The following is a 20,646-nucleotide window of genomic DNA, read 5'->3' on the forward strand; positions in this document are numbered from 1 at the left end:
TGTTGGACACATGAACAATAACCATATGACTGTTATGGTACGCTGTGTTCACTGCATCATTCCATGTTTGGCACTGATCACCACCTGCACTCATGTATATATCATGTATATATATCTATCTACTTAGCACTTTTAATTCTTATTCTTATTCTTATTTTTAATTTCATGTCTATTTAAACATAATTTATAACAGTATGTTTGCACTGAAGCACCGCAGCAATTTCCTAATGTTGTAAACCTGCTCAACATTTGGCAATAAAACCCTTTCTGATTCTGATTCTGATTCTGATTCTGCTGTGCAGATTGTGGGCCTGATGCTGAGGTTGGTCAGATCCTCTCTCTCTACATAGGTTTCAGAACCAGGACACTGTTGTGACAAACATTGAAGCTCAACATTTCAAATACACTAATGTCAAGAGTCAGAGAAGAAGCCTGATACCATCCTTATATTAGTACAGTAAAACCACTGGAGTCAGGTTAGTGTGCCATGAGTAATTACTGACGCTGCTTTGGACTTCTATGTAGCACAAACACCTTTACAGTTTATTTTTATAATGTCCATGCTCAATGAACAATTTACTCCACTTTCCAAATTAAAAAAAATGAATTGTGCTAAACATGTGTAAAATGTAAATAAAAAGCAATGCACCGCTTTAAAAAATATTAAATATGGCAAAGTAATTGAAATATATGTGCAGTGTTAGGTAAGTTACTTTAAAAAAGTAATTAATTGCTAATTACTAGTTACTTAGTCAATATTGTATTTAAAATACTTATCTAATTACTGTGTCAGAAAAGTAACTTAATTACTCAATAAGTAATTTAACTAAATACTTCTTAAAATCCCTATAAACCTTGAGTGGACAAACAATAGATATTAAACTCTTTAAATAATAAATACATTTTTTTTTAAAGACGGAGACTCTACAGTATGCAGCGGCAGCATCTCTTCCATAATGTAGCCTGCAATCATTTTTTAAGCTCACCTTCAGATGCTTTCTGTGCTGCTGAAGTAAAATCAAGTTTTGCCTGCTTAGCAGGAGTTGCCGCGGTGTTATCCATGGATGATGAACAAGGATCACTCAGAAGTGTTCGTCTATGCTCTCATGTCAGGCGCTTCAGTAGATTACTCATGCTATTAACAGCGGCCGATAGTTTTTTCTCCCCAGGACATAGCTTACATATTATTGTAATGTTCTTGTCTGCTTGTTTCAGAAAAGTGAAGAGACGGGAATATGTCCATTTCAAAAAACAGCCACTCGCTTCAGCCGAGTCCGACATCTCCCGCTTTAGAATACGACTATGCACCAAACTGGCGCGAAATGACGTGCAGCTGCACTACAACGACGTTAAAGCGGCAGAGTTTACTTTTATGTTTAGAAGATAAATTATTGAAATTAAATAATGATATTCAGCGAGTTTAATTATTTTGCAATGTAACGCAAGTACATTGTAAGTAACTGTAATTAAAATACCTAAAAAATGAACAGTATTTAGTTACTCTACTTTTTCAGTGGAAAAGTAATTTAATTACAGTACACCCAACACTGTATATGTGCAAAGTTTGGATTTAATGCAAAAAACACAAAATAGTGGAAACTTGTAATGCTTATAAGCCTAATTAGGTTTCTTAGTAATAGGGTGGCTCTGAGAAACAAACCTTTCTGAAAACATAAAAACAAAAACAGGAAATATAAGAAATGTAACTTTAAGGGGAAATAGGTAAATGTCCTTTGTTACAATATTATTCATATCAGCTTCTCCATTCTTTCGTTACACGGGTGAATATTGTAAGGGGTAATCAATCAGTGATTGATCTTACATTGGTTTAAAATCTCTGGCTGGTATTAGCAGCTGGAGAGTATACCAAGATAACACAGTAGGTAGTGACCACTATTCATTTTTTATCAGCATAGGAGCAGACACAGAGAGAACACAGATAAAAACAGAGGATAAGTGGAAATTTGAAAGGGCAAACTAGGATAAGTTTAGGGTGATGAGTGAGGGTAGCTTGAAAAAATCTGGATTTCAACAAACCAACAAATGAACTGAACTCAGACATAAGTAAAAGTGTAGTGGATGCAGCCAAAGAATCTATCCTGTAAAGTAGTGGGAACAAAAAAGAAAATGTTAACACCATGGTGCACACAAGAATGTACATTAGCAATTAAACCACAGAACAAGTTTAAAAATGAAACAAACAGATGTTAGAAGGATCACAAAGAAAGGTAAGAGTTATTGTTGGAGAAAATGCTGCGAATCACTGGGTAAAAATACACCACTGGACAGGGTTTGGTGTACAAAAAATGTCTGGCAATTCAAAAGATTGTTATTTTGCAACAATGATAGATAATGAAAATATTATAATAGACAAGTAAATCTGAATTATTAGAAAAACATTGACATAAGTAAAGAACCTTAACAATAAAGAAAAAAGAGGATGAGAAACGACATTACAGAGAAATATCCAAATAATTCAGGATGAAGACGACAGTGAGGATGTAATTATCATCAAGTTTTCTTTATCAGAATGGAACAAGGCATTAAAGAAATCTGTAAAAACAACTCAGTGTGAGGATCAAATCAGTTATTGTATACTGAACAATCTGGGTGATGCAATCAAGGAAATATTGATAGAGTTATATAACAAGGAAAACTACCTAATAAATGAGAAAGATTGGTCAGGATTCTTCATAAGAACAAGAATAATTTAAAGATAAGTGAATTATTTCAAAGAAACTCGGGGGATATAGATTTTGTTGACATTTTTAAATTTGTGAATTAAATTGGAATTTTAAAAAGAATATAATGGTGGTACTGTAGTTTCTGATCCATACGCCAATCTAGAAGGTGGCGGTAATGCACCTAAGAGTTGCTTGACAACCATAAAAACAGTAGAAGAAGCAGAAGGAAAAGCAATAGAAGAAGAAGATCGGTTCCTGTTAAGCTGTCAGCTCAGCGTCGGAAAGGAGTGCTGTAAAAATGCTTGTTGAAGTGAAAACGTTAACTGGAAAGTCAATAAATATCGAAGTGGAGCCATCTGATACAATTGAGAATTTAAAAGCTAAAATCCAGGAAAAAGAGGGCATTCCTCCAGGTAGGTGTGGAATCACTGTCCTCCATGTTGACGACTAAAACGAGCACTACAGATTACTACATTACAGTTAACGCTAGACAGATTGTCACCTGCCCAGAACTACAAGTGTTACTTAATTTGTTTATTTCCAGACTGGCCTGCAGTCACACTGTCTACTCATAAAAGTCATTTTGTAGCTTCAGCAGGTTTCATGGTGCGTTTGCTTGCACTTTGTAAACTAAGAAATCTTTATCCCAGTAGTCAGGAAAGTTGTTAAAAGGACATTTTCTGATTTTCCTTTGTTAAAATAAATTCATCATTTATTTATTTCTTCTTCTCTACAAGCTGCATTTCTCTGTAGGGACATTTATATATTTCTACGAATTATAGAACCGTAGCCGAGTATAACCATACATAGAAGAGCTCCTCCTCCTCCACACTGAAAGGAACCAGTTGGGGTGGTTCAGACTTCTGACCACGATGCCTCCTCAGCACCTCATATTTGAGGTGATTCGGTCATGTCTAGCTGAGAGGGGATACTGGAGAGATTCTGTCTAGTGATGGGCAGATGAAGCCCCATGAAGCACTGAAGCTTTTCATCCAATTGGTTCACCCCAATGCGAAGCTTCATGAAGCTTCATTTGCTCTAGCAGGACACCTACTGGACGTAAAAATAATAGCTGGCATGAATTTGAAGAGTGTGGCATTTTGCACACAGCCTGTAAATGTCAACAACAAAAGGAGTGTGTAAAACATGTATATTGTAGTGATGGCAGTATACTGTGTATATTTATAGTGGCAGTATGGAAAATGATTATTTGTAAATGCTTGAAATGGAAATGATCATTTACTGTGAGGTGAGGTGTGGTTGGGGTGTGGACAGTAGTTGTGCTTTTGTAACGTTGAGGTATGGACAGCTACACACTGAGGCTTTGAGCCTCAGTCCTGCCTGTTCACATTTTATTCTGTAAAAACTAAATTTTCACTGCTTTTATGACCTTTTTAGTGGGGAGAACATAGCTGGGATTTAATGATTTAACAGATCTTTTAAATCCTTTGTCCTCCACAATGCTAAATAGCTGTGAGTCCTCAATCACCATGCTAACCAGGTCTTCATCTATTTGAGATTGTTCTCCTGAGGAAAGACAATAAAGATAAAGCACAAATATAAATATCACACACGTAACTTATAACAGTTGTATAATATTGTTATATCATTTAGTAACATTACTGCATGCTATATTATCATTGCATTTGATGGCTCACCTGGTCTTGCTCCACAATCGGTGTTCCCCTTATTCTCATGCAAAGCTCTGTAGTGCCTAAGCATGGATGAGGTGTTGTTGTTATATCCCAGCTCCCTGGCACATAGCAAACACTTCACCTTGTACAAAAGTACAGACAGCTCAACATAAATTGTATTGCACCATCAGTATTATGATAATACATCTTCTGTAGAAATTTACATACCTTGTTGGGAGGAATAAGATCAAAATGTTCCCACACAGGGGAGGACATCCTCCTCTTCTTAGCTGGCTCCATTCTCTCCTGACTTTCTCTCCTCACTCTCATAAACCTCCAAACGGTCTCCAAACTCTCACTAACCGCAACTCTCCATCAAACACCCACATTTTGATTGAAGTCTGAGGGGTTTATATCGCTGTCATAGCTCGCGGCAAAGTTCGAACCACTTCATGAACCAGTCACGTGGTACAGCCGGGCAGCGAGGCTTCGGACGTCATCATTTTCAGCTCCTCCCATAAATGAAGCAAGCCTCGATACGCGCTTCGCGGAAACGCCCCCTCCATTACTCGACACACGCTCCGAAGCCTCGATACAGAACGTCACATCACTAATTCTGTCTATTGGCTGAAACAACAGGAGGTGGTGGCTGGGAGAGGGAGGTCTGGGCATCTTCCTGAACCTGGCTAAGATTTAAGCAATCTAATTTTACCCAAAGAAGTTTTCTCCTGGCAGACGATTACGGAACGCGAGGACTGCCATAATGAATTAATTAAATACACCATTAAATAATTAATTAAATGTGGCAATAATTAATTAAAATCGGAAATAATTAATTACATAAATATTTACGACACATTTAATTAATAAATGTGTCATTAATTAATTAAATGTGTCAAGAATTAATTAATTACACGTGTCGTAATTATTTGTGTAATTAATTATTTCCGATTTTAATTAATTATTGCCACATTTAATTAATTATTTAATAGTGTATTTAATTAATTCATTATGGCAGTTCTGGCGTTCCATTGACAATTGGCTGAAAGACACAAGTTTACAGCAATTTAGCAAGAGCTGATATTTTCATATCTGTTCAAGTTGGGGCATTAAATGGTTGTTTTTCTTTTTTGTTTCTTTTATTTAAATAATTAAAATAATTCTAAATGATAAATGATGCTTGAATTTTTTCAGTTGTTATGCAGAAATGCTCAGTCTTGCTTGAAAGTCTGTGCGTATTCTTTACTTTTATTGTCTGTGTGTGTTTCAGATCAACAGCGGATTATTTTTGAAGGAAATCAGCTGAGGGACTGTTGCACTCTCACGGATTATGGAATTCAACACAGTTTCACCCTATGGTTAGTTTTAAGGCTTAGAGGGGGAGACCAACGTGAACAAGATGTTGAAGAAAATGTTGCCGAAAGTATTGAAATTCATGACTATTCTGAGGAAGACAGTGAGGAAGATGAGGAAGACAGTGAGGAAGATGAGGAAGACAGTGAGGAAGATGACGGAGACAGTGAGGAAGATGATGGCACAGGAAGTAAGAATCCCAAACACCAAAGTATGGAAAACCTAGTTTTCATGTAAATCCTTTCAAAAACACCAAAGATCAACATGTCAGTGGCCCAAGTGCCCAGTGACTTCTGAGCAAACTGGGAAGTCCCCCCCAGTCATATCAGAGAGATTCTCTGCAAGATCCACTGAAGCTTGCTCAGCTGTGATGGGAGGAAAGCTTTCAAAGCCAGAGAGCTGAGAGAATGTTTTCTACTCACCCCACGGAACTGAAGATGATGATGCATTAATGCCCATTTCAACAGATTTGGTCTTTGTGATTTATTACGATCAGTAGTTTTTATAAATCAGCTGTTGCTCTGCCAAACTGGTTCAGCCAGGCAGATGACACACATATGAAGAGCAAGTGAAACATTCGATATCAGTGGCACTCAAACTCTTTAAACACCACATGGACACTACTTCAATTAATGACATCATGTTCAGTCAGTAAATGATTCAGCAAAATGGAAATGTCCTTGGGTTACTGACAGTTTCTTGAATTTGTTATTACTTTGTGTTATGTGAACTTTTCAGAGATAAAAATTACTACTATAAGCTTTATTTTTGTATAAACAACCTGTTCTCAAGGAGATAATAATCAGCAGATTTTGGATGGATACCAAAAAATCTGTTACATTTGAAGCATTGAAATGCATTGCTTTCAGTTTACTGACCGACATCTGAGTTTTGTTTTGTTTTTTTTCTTCAAATGGTGATAGCGGCTTATCAGTCTCTTTAAGTTGAGTTATTAATAGAAGCTTTAAAACGCTTTAATTAACCATTTCGCTTCCCTGTCTCCTTTTTTTTCGACCTGGATACTTTTTGTTACTTTCCCTCATCCCCTTGACCTTTTTAGGGGAACGTAACATATATGTATGTAAAGATGAAAACTCTGTTTGTTTGACATTTGCTGGAATAATTTGTATTTGTTAATACTATTATCATATTTTGTTCCTTTTTTGAAAATCAATAGTTAAATATACATCCTTACAAAATCAATGTTGTATTCTGTCATCAGTGTTTATTGATGCTAAAAGAAAAAGTTGAGCATGAGAACCATAATATGTAATGAATGTTGCCTTTTATTTCTGTGCCACACAGGGTTGGCTCGTTTTCTTGGAGCGCATTATCGCTCATGCAACAGTATACTGCCCTCCCTCATGTCAGCCCCCTGAACATAAGTTCAGGGGGCTGACGGTTTGTAGTACGGGGCCCTGTTTCAGAAAGCCGGTTTAGTGCAAACTCTGAGTAAGTACACCCTGAGTTAACGAAAACTCTGGGTTTTCGGTTTTACAAAGCGAGTTTAGATTAATCCTGAGTGAGTCACTATGACGACACACTCCGTGAAGCTAACCTGCCCCCTAGCAGGTTTACTTCAACTAACCCTGACGTTCTCCGCCTCTGTGTCGGAAACCTGACTAGGAAGTGTCAGACATGGCGTGCCCCTTCCTTGAAGAGCCAGTAGATGTTGAAGCCCAAATTCTCCGCAGAGCTCCCCGCCGGGAGAGAGTGATTAGAGCGCGTTTGGACATTTTATCATTTCCTGATGATTTTCTGTGTGAACGTTACCGTTTTTCAGCACAATCTATAATTCATTTGAATAACATCCTCAGGCCTAATATTGCTCATGTGACACATCGTGGACATCCTCTCAGTCCTGTACATATTATTTGTATTGCACTTCGGTTTTTTGCAAACGGGAGCTTTCTGTATAATATTGGTGACGCTGAGCACATTTCCAAGGCACTGAAACTGAAACGTCTCCTGCACTCGTCTGTGGTGTTCCCCGGTCACAGACCCACAAGATTTATCAAAGAGGGATTCCACAAAATTGCAGGTAGCAGGATGAACAAAACTTAATTCATGATGTGGTGATATTTGAACTACTACTTAAATTTTACATTTATTTTCAGGGTTCCCAGGCATGATTGGCTGTATAGATGGCACTCACATTCCAATCATTGCTCCTTCAGTAAATGACAGAAACTATGTGAACAGGAAGTCTTTCCACAGCATTAATGTACAGGTACATAGTTCCCTGTAGCATTTCAAAATAACAAATTATTTCATTATAGTAATGGATGCTAATTTGTGTTCTCTGCACTGTGAAGATCATATGTGATGCTGCCAACATTATCACAAATGTGGAAGCCAACTGCTCAGCCTCTGTGAGTGGTGGTGGTGGAGGACCCCCACCTGTTTTTCGGGCCTCCGCTTTTTTTCTGTTGGCTATAACGGGTCACATTTGAGCATACAGAGTAAGCAAATATTTACTTGTAATGTGCTCAGATAATTTCAATAAGTGCTTACAGAAAGAAAATTAATGTAGCCTCTAACTGCAATTGATTTACATCGGACAAACAGACCAAGCACTATGGCTCATAATACAATTACACCTTACCTGTTTGGACTATATTTTTATATTTCATTTTTACTTGCTGCCAGGAACGTTTGGGGCCTGTTGGGTTGCACCTGCGCTCACATCACGTCACAAAATAAAATGTATAAAATAAAAAATAAAATATGTGTAAATGGGTGGAAATCCCTAGATCAATGTTTAAATTAACACTCACCCATTGACTCTGTCGGCTATGTTTTGCCATGCATGCTCCCTTTCTTTTGCAGCTGAGGCTGTGTTACTTTTTTTCTGCAAAATTTGCATGTTATCAGCATATGCTGCCATCAGAATTTCAGCCTCAAGCGCTGTAAAATACATTGACCGCGCCTTCTTTCCCTCCGTCTCCATGGTGACTCGCTTAATCTGTGCTCCACTAATCAGGGCTTTATGTATCCTCGTGTGCGCGTTTAACTTGGGGTTAAAGTAACTCCGCGTTGATTGAACTAATTGTTATCAGCCTTTCTGAAACCGAATATTCCGAGTTGGACAGTTCGGGGTTACTCAACCCTGAGTATCGTTTTTCACTCTGAGTTTTCTAAACCGGCTTCCTGAAATAGGGCCCTGGTCCTAAACTTGTAGTTTAGTTCAAGGTTGTGATTGACATGGGGGCAAGAGCACATCTTTGCACAACTTCAAACACTGCCAACAGAACTCATGCTCTTTCTGTTTTAGAAAGTAAAATGTTTGTCTTTTTTGTTTGTGCATTTTGTTGTTTTTGTTTTACTTGCATTTTGTACCTTGGGGCTGCTGTATAGTTTGAGAAAGAGAATCCAAGAGAGACTGACTTTTTAAAAAAAAAAAAAAAGTTTGTAATGGTCCATTGCTTTGAGAAAAACTGCTGTATTCAGAATGTTAGAGTAGCATTTTGTAACATAAAACTGCACCCAGTTTGGGACTTTGTAGTTTTAAACTGCATCCACAAATATCACTTAGACTCGGTCTGTGGAAGCCATGAATGTGTTTTACAGAGAAAGAGATTTGTGATTTGAAATAAGATTTATATTTTTTGCTCATCAGTTATTTTCCTTTTAGTTATCAGTTTTTGTTTTTGGGGGGGATGATTGCATTAATTAGAGAAAGTTGGGTCACATGGTTATGGGTGATGCCAGGGGGTTCACATAAGCAGCTGTTCACCTGCACAGAGACAGACTGGGAGAGTTGCCATATATATATATATATATATTTTTTTTTTTTTTTTTTTACCTATTTTCTTTCAATCACTGTGATTATTTTGAATATATTTTGTGTGCATTATGACGAGTTGAATTTCATTAAATAAATCTTTTTTTGTGTATTCCGAACTGACTGAGAATTTTCTTGGCAGTGCCTAAAAAAAACAAGGAAACGAAGAACGACCTGACACCCTCAGTGACATTGTTGTATATTTTCCTCACTATGCTATGGATGCAAAACAAACTTAAAAAAAAAAAAGGAAAGAAACAAGATCGCAAAAAATTTGCCAGTTTTTCTGGCAGAAAAACAGCTGCAAGAGAGACGGACCAGGGAAGTGAAAAAAGAGGTGAGGAAAGGAAGGTGATAAATTTATCCAAAGGAGAAAAAACATTATGGGATGAAAGTGTAAAAACATAAGAAGATTATATGACGGTGAACAAAACACAGCAGCAAAGTCAGGCAGTCTGGTGTTCTTTGTTCTTGTCTGGCTTGTTTAAGATCAGTTAGTTTCTTCTGAGAAAAAGTGATGTTATGAATATTTCTGTGCACAAAATTTGACAACAGAATTTACAAATTCAGAATCTCTATAATGGATGATTTTGTTGCCTCTACGAAATACAAGTGCTAACTAGTATAAATAATATCCAGTGATCCTGATTTTTACTCATCAATCACTAATATAATACAAAGCTCTCCTTTGATTTCTTTCTAATCAATCTGACATTTTGTTTAATGCTTAGAAATTAGGAGCTACTGATCCACTATGTGCATGTTGATACAAAACAGAAGAAATACAGTTATTTATTTTTCACATTGTGCTTAAACTACAGGCCAACATTTTGTCACACAAGAAGAGCTGACGCTTGATGCTAAGATTTCATTTGTAATAAACTGAGTGCTGATAAAGTTTATTCATATTTCATATTCACAGACATGTTTGAGTAAAAGATGTATGTATAATGATCTCTCTGCACAGTTACTGATTTTAACAGAACAATAAGTCTCTTGTTGTGCAATTTAAAGTTCAGCCAGTAGGAGGCAGAGAAACAAAGGCTGACAAAATAAAGCTCAAAGTGTCTTTTGGAGCTGAGATAGGCAACATACATTTTTTTTATATCAACAATTGTTAAAACCTTGAAGGAAAATATAAATATTCTCTTAAATTGTTCATGTGTTATGGTTTTAAGTTTTCCTCCACACAGGGATGGAGGTCTGCCTTGGAGCGACCCCACTGGGGCAGATTTCATATGGTGAACTGGTCTGTGAACATTCACGCTTCAGTTTCAGGCAGACAAAACAGAACTCTATCTTGCAGCGAGGACAGTTGATATTTTTGCAGTATTCTGTGGTATGCTCCACCCTCATGCCACATGTAGGACAGAGTCTGATGGCGGGGCAGCAGGTGACGCCCTCCACCTCAGGCAGACTGATGGTTTTGCATGTCTGCATGAGTTGCAGGTCCTTGTTCTCACAGCCGTCGTTGTCACAGCGGTCAGATCGAAGGCCTGAACCCTTCCACGGTTTCAGACACTGCCAGCAGAACTGGTAGGTCTTCTTCTGATCAGCTGTGCATACGACACACTGGACACACAGGTTGGACAGATCCTTCCTCTCCACATCTGTTTTACACTGTGGACACTGATGTGGGAAACAGTGTTTTAAAGAAAAGAAAGAGACCTCCACTTTAAACATTTTTATCAAAGTGAAATAAGCTGAAAGGTCACAATAATAACCATAAATCACTTACTGGCTGAACCTCACAGTGGTCTGCAAGAGCCAGACGGGCCATGCTCTCTTCAAAGTGCTGCATTTCCTCCACAGTCAGATCAGCCAGTCTGCGCACCTCCTGGTACGACCACTCTTTATTACACTGCTTGGTTCCCTCCACTAAAGCCGGACATCTGAATTTGTAATTCCCCTGAAAACAACAACAAAAAAGACTCACTGTATAATTAGAGAAATAACTAAGAACTGAAGTCCAAATCTTCAAGGTTCTTACTTTAATTATAATAGTACTTTGTTACATTTATATCTAATAAGCTACTGGCTATTTTCACAATCAAATCTGACAAACACACAATGATAACCTTTTAAAAAAGTAACTTATTCCTTGAAACGAGTACCAGTAGCACCCAACTATTTAGCTTAAACAATTTATAAAAAAAAGCAGGATCTTGACCTAAAATTTAAACCTATAATAATTCTAGCTAAAAAAGATTTATTATAACAGAACTTAAATAGAACTTTGTTGCACCACTGTCGTCCAAATTAAACATGAAACTTTATTTACAAGAAAAAATAAAGGGCTACAAAGACACGACATACCTCATCCAGCAGGGAGCGACACCAACGTGTGAGAGATTCAGGAGTCACAGCGTGGCCGCAGGACATCTCTGCTCTGAGAGAGTCATCACCTGTGGAGGGAGTGGACAACAACAAATCAAACATGTTGTTTGTTTAGAGAGGAAACAAAGTCAAACTAGATTTGCATGTCAAGCTACCCCTCAACTCATCCAAATCTAACAAATCCCACACAGAGTGCATCATGTAAGCTGCTTTCTATCTCCACTCCTCCTTTTATACTGTGTCTGACTTAATCACCATCATATCTGTCTTTGATGCCTTCTCTGGTCTGTGCTGGATTCTTGCTGCTGCTTCCACAACAGAAACAAAACACCAAATATAAATTATATTCAGAAAAAATAAAACAAATCTTACATGATGAATCCAAGTCATCCTCCCTGTTGACAAACTTCAGGGTGGTGTCTAGAGGGTCGTATTTCTTCTCCACCTGATCCTGTCCACGAATGCTCATTCTGGGGATCCAGCACTACAAATACTGTAGCATAAGATTTATATTAACATGTCAGCCTGCATACAGACCACAAATAATGACTGTCATTCTCACAAGATAGGAGTTTGGACCGAAAGGAGGATAAATGCTGTCTGATACACATCTTCAGTGTGCTGATGGTTCACCTTTTCAAGAGGGAAATGAACCAACGCATAAAAAAACTAGAGATTTACACCCTACAACCTCAAACTGCTGTCAAATTAAAGTAGGAGTCTCAGATTTCAGTTTTTGTTTTTGCTGCTGAATAATGAGTAGTTTTAGTGATTCAGATTTCAAGCACTTCACAGCACCAGAATAAGTGCAGAGCCTTTATGAAGTGGAACAGTACAATTTGACTTGTTTTTATAAACTTTATTTGCTTTTGAAGATGCATTCATGTTATCTGTGGTTGGTGTCACTGTATGGTCTTCTTATTGTCTTGGACTGAATACAGTGAATGTTTGTTAATGTCTTCTTGCATCAGTCCAGGTTTTTGAAGACTCCTCATATTGCTGGAGTTTTACTGGAGGAATTTTCCACTTTCATCCTAGATGAAAGTTTGCACACTGCTAGAAACGATTCAGTGTGTTCATGGTCTGTGTTTCACTCCCAGATAAAGGCTTGTGTGCTGAGTTTCAGTTAAATAACCATAAAAAAAATGTTTTAGCTTATGTGTGTACCTTACAAAGAGTACTTAAAACGTGAAGGGTTTTGAATCCAGAAGCTCTCAGTCTTAAAACAACTTATTTAAAAACCTCCTGTGAGGTGTGGCGAGTCACTCAAGGAAGTTCCAGCTGCCTTTAACTTTGTTACAGAATGTTAACGTTTCTCTTTTTTATGAGATTGTTATTACAAAGTAGTAAACATGTCCACAACATTTATGTAATATTTTAAAAGAATATGAACTTAAACTTGAAGGAGGCTTCGTAGTTATTTAAGTGGATAAACTGAAGATATTAACAGGCGATTTGTTAAAGGGAGAAATGTTATGTCTTCGCTTGTTGGCACAGCTCTAGCAGTTTTAAAGACTTCCGCTTTTATTTTAACACTCAGCCAGAAATAGGACATCCACACATGTAACTCCCTAGTTTGATTTAAGTATTCAAATAAATATTAAATTTACCAGGAATCACGAGTCTCCAGGGTCTGTGTGTATTTCCAGCGGTGGGTCCTTGCGTGTCTGTCGCACCTCCTCTCTGTCGCACTTCCTCGTTCAGCGTCGCTACGGCATCGAAAGTGAAAGTTTGCTGATGTCGGTAAATCAGATAGGCTGCACGGTGAGTACTCTCCTGTTTACCCTCCCTTTTTACTACTCACCGTTAGAAAACATCATCATTATTGCTGTCTGGACTTACGGGTTATAGCGTCAGTGCGTTTGGTACTTTATACTGAAGCTGTGATTGTTTTACTGTTGCTTGAATGGTCTGTTTTATCGCCCCGAAGGCGGGTAAGCACGGCTAAGAGGCGGCAGCATGGTTCAATAACACTCGAGACACAGACTGTTACTGTGGACGAATTCGTTCAAATTTAAAGGGTTTACAATTTAAATTTGAATTTAAATCGATTTCGAAAATCAGACGTTTCAAGGTTATTTTACTTATAGCACATTTGTAATGATAGCACATTACCAAAGAAACCTGTAGCTACTACAAACCGTAAAAGTATCGTATTTATAATGTTGCTTTATTATTACCAGCTCAACTTTACTTTAACGAGCTTTATTTAAGGAAGCCACGTAACACAGTACAGTGACGTTATTGCAGGAAGAGAGAAAACAGAACAAACGAGAGGAGGCAGACACGACAGTGTCACACAGCTGTTGCAGATGTGTCTGCCGCACATCCATGACTCTGACATCACATCCTAAACTTGATGTGTTGGATTTACATCTGGTGACTGTGGAGGTCATTTGAGTACTGAACTAATTTTAATGTTAAAAGAAAACATTTTGAGAGGATTTGAGCTAACATAGTGAGTTATCCTGCTGGAAGCAGTCATCAGGAATGGTCCACTGTACACCACCAGCAGCTGTAACTGTGGATATACGGCAGGATGGATCCGTGCTTTCATGTTGTTTATGCCAAACTCTGACCCTGCCGTCTGAATGTTTGTTGGTGCCTTTCTGGTTATCCTCAAATTCTGGAATGCCAAACTCACTTTACATCCTGGGCCACATACAGCAAACTTTAATTTTAAGTGGACCAGACCAGTGAAGCTCCCCCTTCTGTCAGTGTAAAGAAGTTTAACTACACAATGCAAACCTGAAATACGTTATTATAAGAAAAAAGAAGCACAATTTCAACAGCACTTTACACACAACTGTTATCTATTAATTAACTATTTCTGGCTCAGTATGAATGGCCACAGGGAAGATTTTTATCAGGAGAAAAAACTTCTTAAAAGCTTCTTAATGTCTATGCTTTTCTACTAATTTTCCAAAACCATCTAATTGGCTGGATTGGCATCTTTACCGGGTCAAGTATGGCCCCCGAGCATTGTGTTTGACTCTCCTGCTCTAACTTCTGCTGTATCTAATATCCTTCAACAGAATGAACCCAAGCATCTGACAGTAAAGTTCAGGAGTGAAAATGCCGACACACATCAGACGGACATCAGGATGAATCACTCCCTCGTGTCGAGGTTCAGAAAGAAACTAAAAAGCCTTCCTGTTGCAGGTAAGTAGTATAAAATGCAGCAGCTTAAAGCATGTGGCTCTGATTAAATGATGTTTGACTTATATTCCTTTCCCTCATTGACTTACTTTTTAGATTACTATGGCCTCAAGAGTCCAGGTCTTACATGTTACCTGAACAGCGTGCTTCAGGTGCTTTTCATGACAGAAAACTTTCGCGACGCTTTGAAAAGGTTTGAGAAACAACTTTATTTGGGATGTTTTTAAATGTGGCTTTGTTGTCTTGAGGAGATGAACACAGCTGTCATAAGTTAGCATAAAGCCTAGATGCATGGGAAAGAAAAAAAGAAGAAATGTAGGAAAATCAGAATAAATCAGGAACCTAGAGTATCACAGAAAATGTTTTTTGTTTTCTTTTACTCTTTGACTCAGTTTTAAGAAACAAGATGAAGTTTTTCTTTTATTTAACAGAAGTGTCAGATTGATGTGAAAGTGTATTTCTTCCAGGAGTTAATACGCGTTAAAATCTGGAACTAAGTGGAAATATAAAGATTTTTAATCACATTACCTTTGTTTCCTGGTTACATATTAAGCAGTCCAGATTATCGGAGGAGCAGAAAAGACTCACCAATTGTTGACTCAGAGCTGAGAAGGCTGTTTGATGATTTACAGAAACAGTTGGCCGAAACACGTAACATCACAGAGAAGCTGGGCATCACAGATGGTAAGATGGTTTATTTGACATGTCTCATTATTCTGTGTGTGCATTTGAAATGCTGTAACAAATATATTATCACTGGTGCTCTGGTAATAATTTTGCGTCCTCTTCTGTCTCCCTGATCTTCAGTATTTGAACAACGTGATGCTGCTGAGTATTTTGAGAAGATTTTGTGTATGACGAGCCAAGACGCTTCCAAGGTGCGACCAATATACAGCTCTGTTTACTTTAAGGGCACAGTGTTCATTAATCAGTGCTGAAATTTGAAAATATCTAGGTACACGTGTACAAGGTACAGCACAGCAGGCACCAGCTGTAACTGTCTGCTACTCAGTGTTAAAAGCGTCTTTTTGGAAAATAAAGAATCTGATTTTTTTATGTAGGTTCTTAAACCATAAACACGTGTCTGGGTAGTTGAGTAAAAATCCATATATATGTACATATTTGAAAAAGTACATATACTTTTTCAAATATGTGCATTAGTTGAGTTAAAGTGTAAAGATTAAAATACTGAGATTTACCCGAGACGATATAAGAGAGGGAAACATAGTCAAAGTCTTTTGAATTCTGCATGCAGATTTACGAAGCAGTGCAGATGGTGGTAGAAGTTTAACTTCCAAGGAGGAAAAAGTTTAAAAAGAAATCTTTTTAAAAATATAAATGTTGGTGATTCTATACAGACTGTTTTTTATGTTCCAGTGAGTGTTGACAGGTTAAAGTTCATTTATACAATGCTTAACAAATTAATTAGAGCGCCACCGTGTGATAATGACTTTAACAGCATGCACAACGTCTTTAATCAAAATGATAATTTTAATGCTAATATTTAATCCATAAACTTTCACATTTCCCATTTTACAAAAAAGCAGAAAAAATTAGCAGAAATTACTTTTTTGATTAATAAGCCAAATGAGTTATTTATTTGCAATCTAAGAGTAGATGTAGCAGTAGGCCTCACAAATTATTGTACTTTATTCTAACAAAATGCTTTTGTCAGTGCAGTATAGCTCTAACAGTGCCTCTGATTACACGGGTGCACAGCAACAATTGTACTTTTTTTGTGTCCAGATCTTTAAAGGAGAGCTGAATCACAGGACAACATGCTGTAAGTGCGACATGAAGAACGATTCCAGGAGCTTCTTTTGGATTCTGCCACTAATGGTGGAAGATTCAAGATATAAAACCTACAATGTGGTGCTGAATTTTCTTTCATTAAAAGCAAGGGTATATATTTTCAAAATGTTAAGAGAGCAATCTGTTTTACATAAAATCTTCATGGTTTGCAGAAGCATGGACTCGAAGCTTTCTTTGAGTTACAACAAGTATCTGGTGATGACCAGATATACTGCAGCCGCTGTGATGAAAAGCAAAATGCAGACATTGTGAGTGATGACTCTGATCTCTTAAAGTTTTTATCACAAAAGATCAATGCCTCTGGTTCATGTAGTTGTTTTTATGTTGTGTCCTAGAAATGGGAGATAACTCAACATCCAGATGTTCTGACCCTCCTGCTAAAGAGATTTACCTTTGACTACAAGCTGAGGCGCTACGTCAAGCTTCACTGCAAAGCTGATGTGCCTCAAACTTTACACATGAAGGTATTTAAGAGAGAACAGCAACAAGTTTTAACTTTTATCTTTTAAATTTAATGACTTTGTTTTATTTCCTCCTCTCCAGAAATGTACTTATGAGCTCTACGCCGTGGTTAACCACTTTGGCAGTCTAACAGGAGGACACTACACCGCAGAAATCAAATCATATGAAAATGGGCAGTGGTACTGCTTCAATGATGGACGTGTTGAAAGTGTAAGGGAGCATAATTTGACAAGTCCTCAGACAGTTAAGTGTTTAACAACATGACATTAAGTCATTAATTTATTATTATTTTTCATTTTTCAGGTCAAACTATTTTTTGCTAAAGAAAACCCACTGAGGTAAACACTGATTTTGTTTAATGCCACATGAGGAATATTTCCTGAGCTAGAACCATGTAATGTCTGACATGAAGCAGCTGGAGTTCACATTATTCAGCTGGTTGACTTTTGATGACGTTTGATGGCGTCTTTCTCATAATTCCTCATAACAGGTCTTCTACAGCTTACATCCTCCTGTACAGGAAAGGTAAGTTTGCTTAAGATCACCTCTTATAATTTTTTAAAATTCATAATTATACTTTATTTGAAATGGTTAACCCACCGAGAAAAGAATACTGTAATCTTTACCTTATGATATAAAGTGCATCGAGTCAACTGTTGTTGTGATTTGGAGACAAATAAATAACATTTAATTGAAGGTGACATTATTTCACTAGACTTAGATGTAGTGCAAAGAGTGTAAAAATGTAAAGGTTGTCTTACTAGCATACTTAAGAAGTGTTTCCCAAAAGCTTGTAAATAAAAATAATATTAAGAGTATCTGAAGAATTATTTTTGACCTGTAGGAGGAGCCAAAACTGCATGCTTTAAAGAAGTACTGGTTGTTTTTGTTTCAGTTTTAAGTTCTTTCAGTGTTTTGAAGAACACTAATGTACAAATCAGAAAATTAATCAGTAACACAAACTGATTTAACTGTTTTTTACACAATTGATTGGACCGTTTGCCTAAAATATTCATTTCCTAAAAGCCAAATGTCACTTGATGCTGCTTCTCTTTTTTATGGAGTGCCAGTTGTTTTGCCACACACATATCAGACTGATGCAAAAATGATGACATTCATAATAAATGCCACAAGAGCAATAATCTCTTCTCCAAAGACAGATTAGTCATTGATCATTCTGTGTTTTACTAATCTTCCGTTTTTATGTTCAAAGTGAGCAAAGAAGCTCCAAAGACTGAAGGAAGTGACCACGACACTCAGTGTGCACATTCAGACGTCAAGGCTGAAGGAAGGAGTCATGAGACACACAGAGGGGACACTGCTTTTCCTCATTATCAACCAGAGAGATATAATGACAAAGGGAAGGACATTTTAAAGGGCTACAATGGTGATTTGCCAAAAAGCTATCGTGATGATGGAATTTTGGGAGAACTGATGAACTTTAATGGAGAACCGGATAAACAGCCAAACCAAAGAGCAGCACGGATAAACAAAACAACTGACATAGGAATAAGAATTAAAGCAGTTGTGCAGTGGCTTGATTCAAATACAAAGGCACACATGTATCCTCATATCAGCAAAACAGAACATTTGAGAACACGGAAAATTTACGAGACTCAGCAAAACAGTAATTCCCAAAAGAAACGTCAGAAAGCACGAGACACTTTCTGGGAAGTTAGGGACGACACTGAGACTGAGACTGGAACAAAAACAAGTAAACCAAGGAGTAGCCCAGGAAGAAATAGAGAGAAACCTGGAGAGACTAAAGCCGAAGAAAAGAAGGAAGAGGCACTAAAAGAAGCATCAACACGAGAAAACAGCAGGCCTGTTAGACGGGGAGGGAACGGTTCTGTCTCTGCTGCTGATAAAAGGATTTGTAGTTGTTACTGTTCTTCAGTCCTGCACCCAACAAAGTACTCCAAGAGTCACCGTACAATCAATGAAGCCTCTAATTATAAAAACTCAGTAAATCAGGGCAGAAATGTAAATACCTTAAACAGCAACATTATGAAAGAACAGCACGTTGTTACTACAGACAGCAAACTCAAGACCAAACACAAGCAACAACAAACTGCAAGCGTGACAGAGAAAAAAAATCAAATAAAAGAGCCTTGGAGGTGATGTTGTTAATTGTGATCAGTAAACTGTGATCAGGAATGCATTTGTTTACCTTGTTACATGTCAATGTCTTCCTTATTTATTATTGGCTAATGTAATCATAGTTTGGGCCTCTACATATGTTCTCTGTAAATCCAAATACATCACTAGCAAACTGTGTATGTATTTAAAACGTTCAGTAAATTCTTTAATGCAGCGGTCCCCAACCCCTGGTCCACAGACCGGTACTGGTCCGTGAGTCGTTTGGTACCAGGCCGCGAAAGTTGAGGCTCAGGTGTGAAATTGATGTTTTTCAGGGTTTTTATCGTTATTTTTTAATGTTTTATCATTAAGTCAGTTTCCTTGGGTCTTTTCCCGTGTGTTATGAATATTTCTTTTGGTACCAGTACTGGTTTTATTTTGTTGTATTTATCCGCGACAGCTCCGTGAAAATATTGCCCGACGGGTCCGTGGTGCAAAAAAAACACCAAACTTGTCAAGTTATGCAGGTGTTACTTGCAGAAGATCTCAAACACACATCTTTGTAATGTCGCCCTGAGAGGTCAGATGCATCACAACAACTGAAGGAGTGACAGAAACTCAAACAGATGATGGACTGTGCTGAAAAAGTGAAAGATTCACTTGTGTCCAAAATAACTTGTGCGCTAACAACATGATTCACATGTGCTTTTTGGCATATTTTGACATGTTCTTTCCAGCTTCACGTCCATTCTGTTTTTTCTACCTCTGCTGTGGTTTGTGTGCTTTTTGCAGCATTTTCTATTAGCTGTCGTTTCCTTTGGGTTTAGTAAGTTTGACCTCTCAGGGCCACCATACTTTTCCCCACAGTCAGTCAATATGTTGAACATGGTACATGTTGTTTTATAATGGAACTGATAAATAATATTTGCAGTGATTTTTAATGAGATTCGTGTTAAAGAGGAACAGCAGGTAAATAAACACGCCCTGCTCTCATCATAAACTGAGATATCAGTTTAGATTTCCAGTTAGGGAAACGTCTAATAAAGAATCACATTCACACACTTGGTAATTTAGGCTGTTACATGCTGAGTGCTGCACAGGAACTATAATGACGACCATAAACTCTAAGAATAAACTCAGTGATTAACCTTTTTATAGCAAACACTGTTAAATATTAAAAACTTTTTTTTAAAAAATATTTTAATTTACACTTTTGAGGAAACATCAACATATATTTGACAGTTTTTTTTTTAAAGAGGTGCTGATTGTAAAAGATAAGACGTCTCATGAGTAGCGACAAAAACAATTATCTAAATGAAAGTGAAAGTTTCGTGAGCCCTCT

At 37.4% G+C, this 20,646-nt stretch overlaps 3 protein-coding genes across 4 annotated transcripts; 2 read left to right on the plus strand and 1 right to left on the minus strand.

Annotated features, from left to right (window-relative positions):
* Positions 1 to 2,911: 2,911 nt before the first annotated feature.
* On the plus strand, positions 2,912 to 8,128 carry LOC147335642 (ubiquitin-like). Its single transcript, XM_086280658.1, has 2 exons — positions 2,912 to 3,097; positions 5,589 to 8,128. Exons 1-2 carry the CDS (start codon positions 2,983 to 2,985, stop codon positions 5,906 to 5,908), a joined length of 435 nt encoding a protein of 144 aa, XP_086136784.1. The 5' UTR covers positions 2,912 to 2,982; the 3' UTR covers positions 5,909 to 8,128.
* Positions 8,129 to 10,347: 2,219 nt separating this feature from the next.
* LOC147335643 (E3 ubiquitin-protein ligase DDB_G0292642-like) lies at positions 10,348 to 13,726 on the minus strand. 2 transcript variants are annotated; one of them, XM_086280577.1, is made up of 6 exons: positions 13,597 to 13,726; positions 13,403 to 13,501; positions 12,165 to 12,285; positions 11,772 to 11,860; positions 11,194 to 11,364; positions 10,348 to 11,084 (listed from the first exon to the last, which is right to left on the minus strand). In XM_086280577.1, the coding sequence occupies exons 3-6, from the start codon at positions 12,259 to 12,261 to the stop codon at positions 10,629 to 10,631; spliced, it is 813 nt and encodes a 270-aa protein (XP_086136703.1). In that variant the 5' UTR covers positions 12,262 to 12,285; positions 13,403 to 13,501; positions 13,597 to 13,726; the 3' UTR covers positions 10,348 to 10,628. The 2 variants fall into 2 exon arrangements, with proteins under 2 accessions (XP_086136703.1, XP_086136693.1); XM_086280567.1 differs by having other exon boundaries at positions 13,403 to 13,726.
* Positions 13,483 to 20,525, plus strand: LOC147335644 (uncharacterized). The gene is made up of 12 exons (XM_086280704.1): positions 13,483 to 13,556; positions 14,828 to 14,954; positions 15,048 to 15,144; positions 15,505 to 15,635; positions 15,759 to 15,829; positions 16,698 to 16,823; positions 16,916 to 17,011; positions 17,099 to 17,227; positions 17,307 to 17,435; positions 17,529 to 17,563; positions 17,716 to 17,750; positions 18,439 to 20,525. Exons 1-12 carry the CDS (start codon positions 13,530 to 13,532, stop codon positions 19,344 to 19,346), a joined length of 1,911 nt encoding a protein of 636 aa, XP_086136830.1. The 5' UTR covers positions 13,483 to 13,529; the 3' UTR covers positions 19,347 to 20,525.
* Positions 20,526 to 20,646: the final 121 nt, after the last annotated feature.

Source organism: Aulonocara sp. 'chitande type north' Nkhata Bay, linkage group LG3, assembly GCF_057382095.1.
Source record: "Aulonocara sp. 'chitande type north' Nkhata Bay isolate Kocher_YH1m ecotype deep benthic linkage group LG3, A_spYH_male_GT1.1, whole genome shotgun sequence".
NCBI lineage: Eukaryota > Metazoa > Chordata > Actinopteri > Cichliformes > Cichlidae > Aulonocara > Aulonocara sp. 'chitande type north' Nkhata Bay.

What these genes read in the sequence shown, in the direction of transcription:
- LOC147335644 (XM_086280704.1), top strand. Translation starts at nt 13,530, where the DNA reads ATGTCGGTAAATCAGATAGGCTGCACG. An exon ending in CTCAAACTTTACACATGAAG is followed by an intron (nt 17,228 to 17,306) that starts GTATTTAAGAGA and finishes CCTCCTCTCCAG; the next exon opens with AAATGTACTTATGAGCTCTA. An exon ending in GCTAAAGAAAACCCACTGAG is followed by an intron (nt 17,564 to 17,715) that starts GTAAACACTGAT and finishes TCCTCATAACAG; the next exon opens with GTCTTCTACAGCTTACATCC.
- LOC147335643 (XM_086280577.1), bottom strand. Translation starts at nt 12,261, where the DNA reads ATGAGCATTCGTGGACAGGATCAGGTGGAGAAGAAATACGACCCTCTA. An exon ending in GGATGACTTGGATTCATCAT is followed by an intron (nt 11,861 to 12,164) that starts GTAAGATTTGTT and finishes CTCCCTCCACAG; the next exon opens with GTGATGACTCTCTCAGAGCA. An exon ending in GTCGCTCCCTGCTGGATGAG is followed by an intron (nt 11,365 to 11,771) that starts GTATGTCGTGTC and finishes TGTTGTTTTCAG; the next exon opens with GGGAATTACAAATTCAGATG.
- LOC147335642 (XM_086280658.1), top strand. Translation starts at nt 2,983, where the DNA reads ATGCTTGTTGAAGTGAAAACGTTAACTGGAAAGTCAATAAATATCGAA. An exon ending in AAAAGAGGGCATTCCTCCAG is followed by an intron (nt 3,098 to 5,588) that starts GTAGGTGTGGAA and finishes TGTGTGTTTCAG; the next exon opens with ATCAACAGCGGATTATTTTT.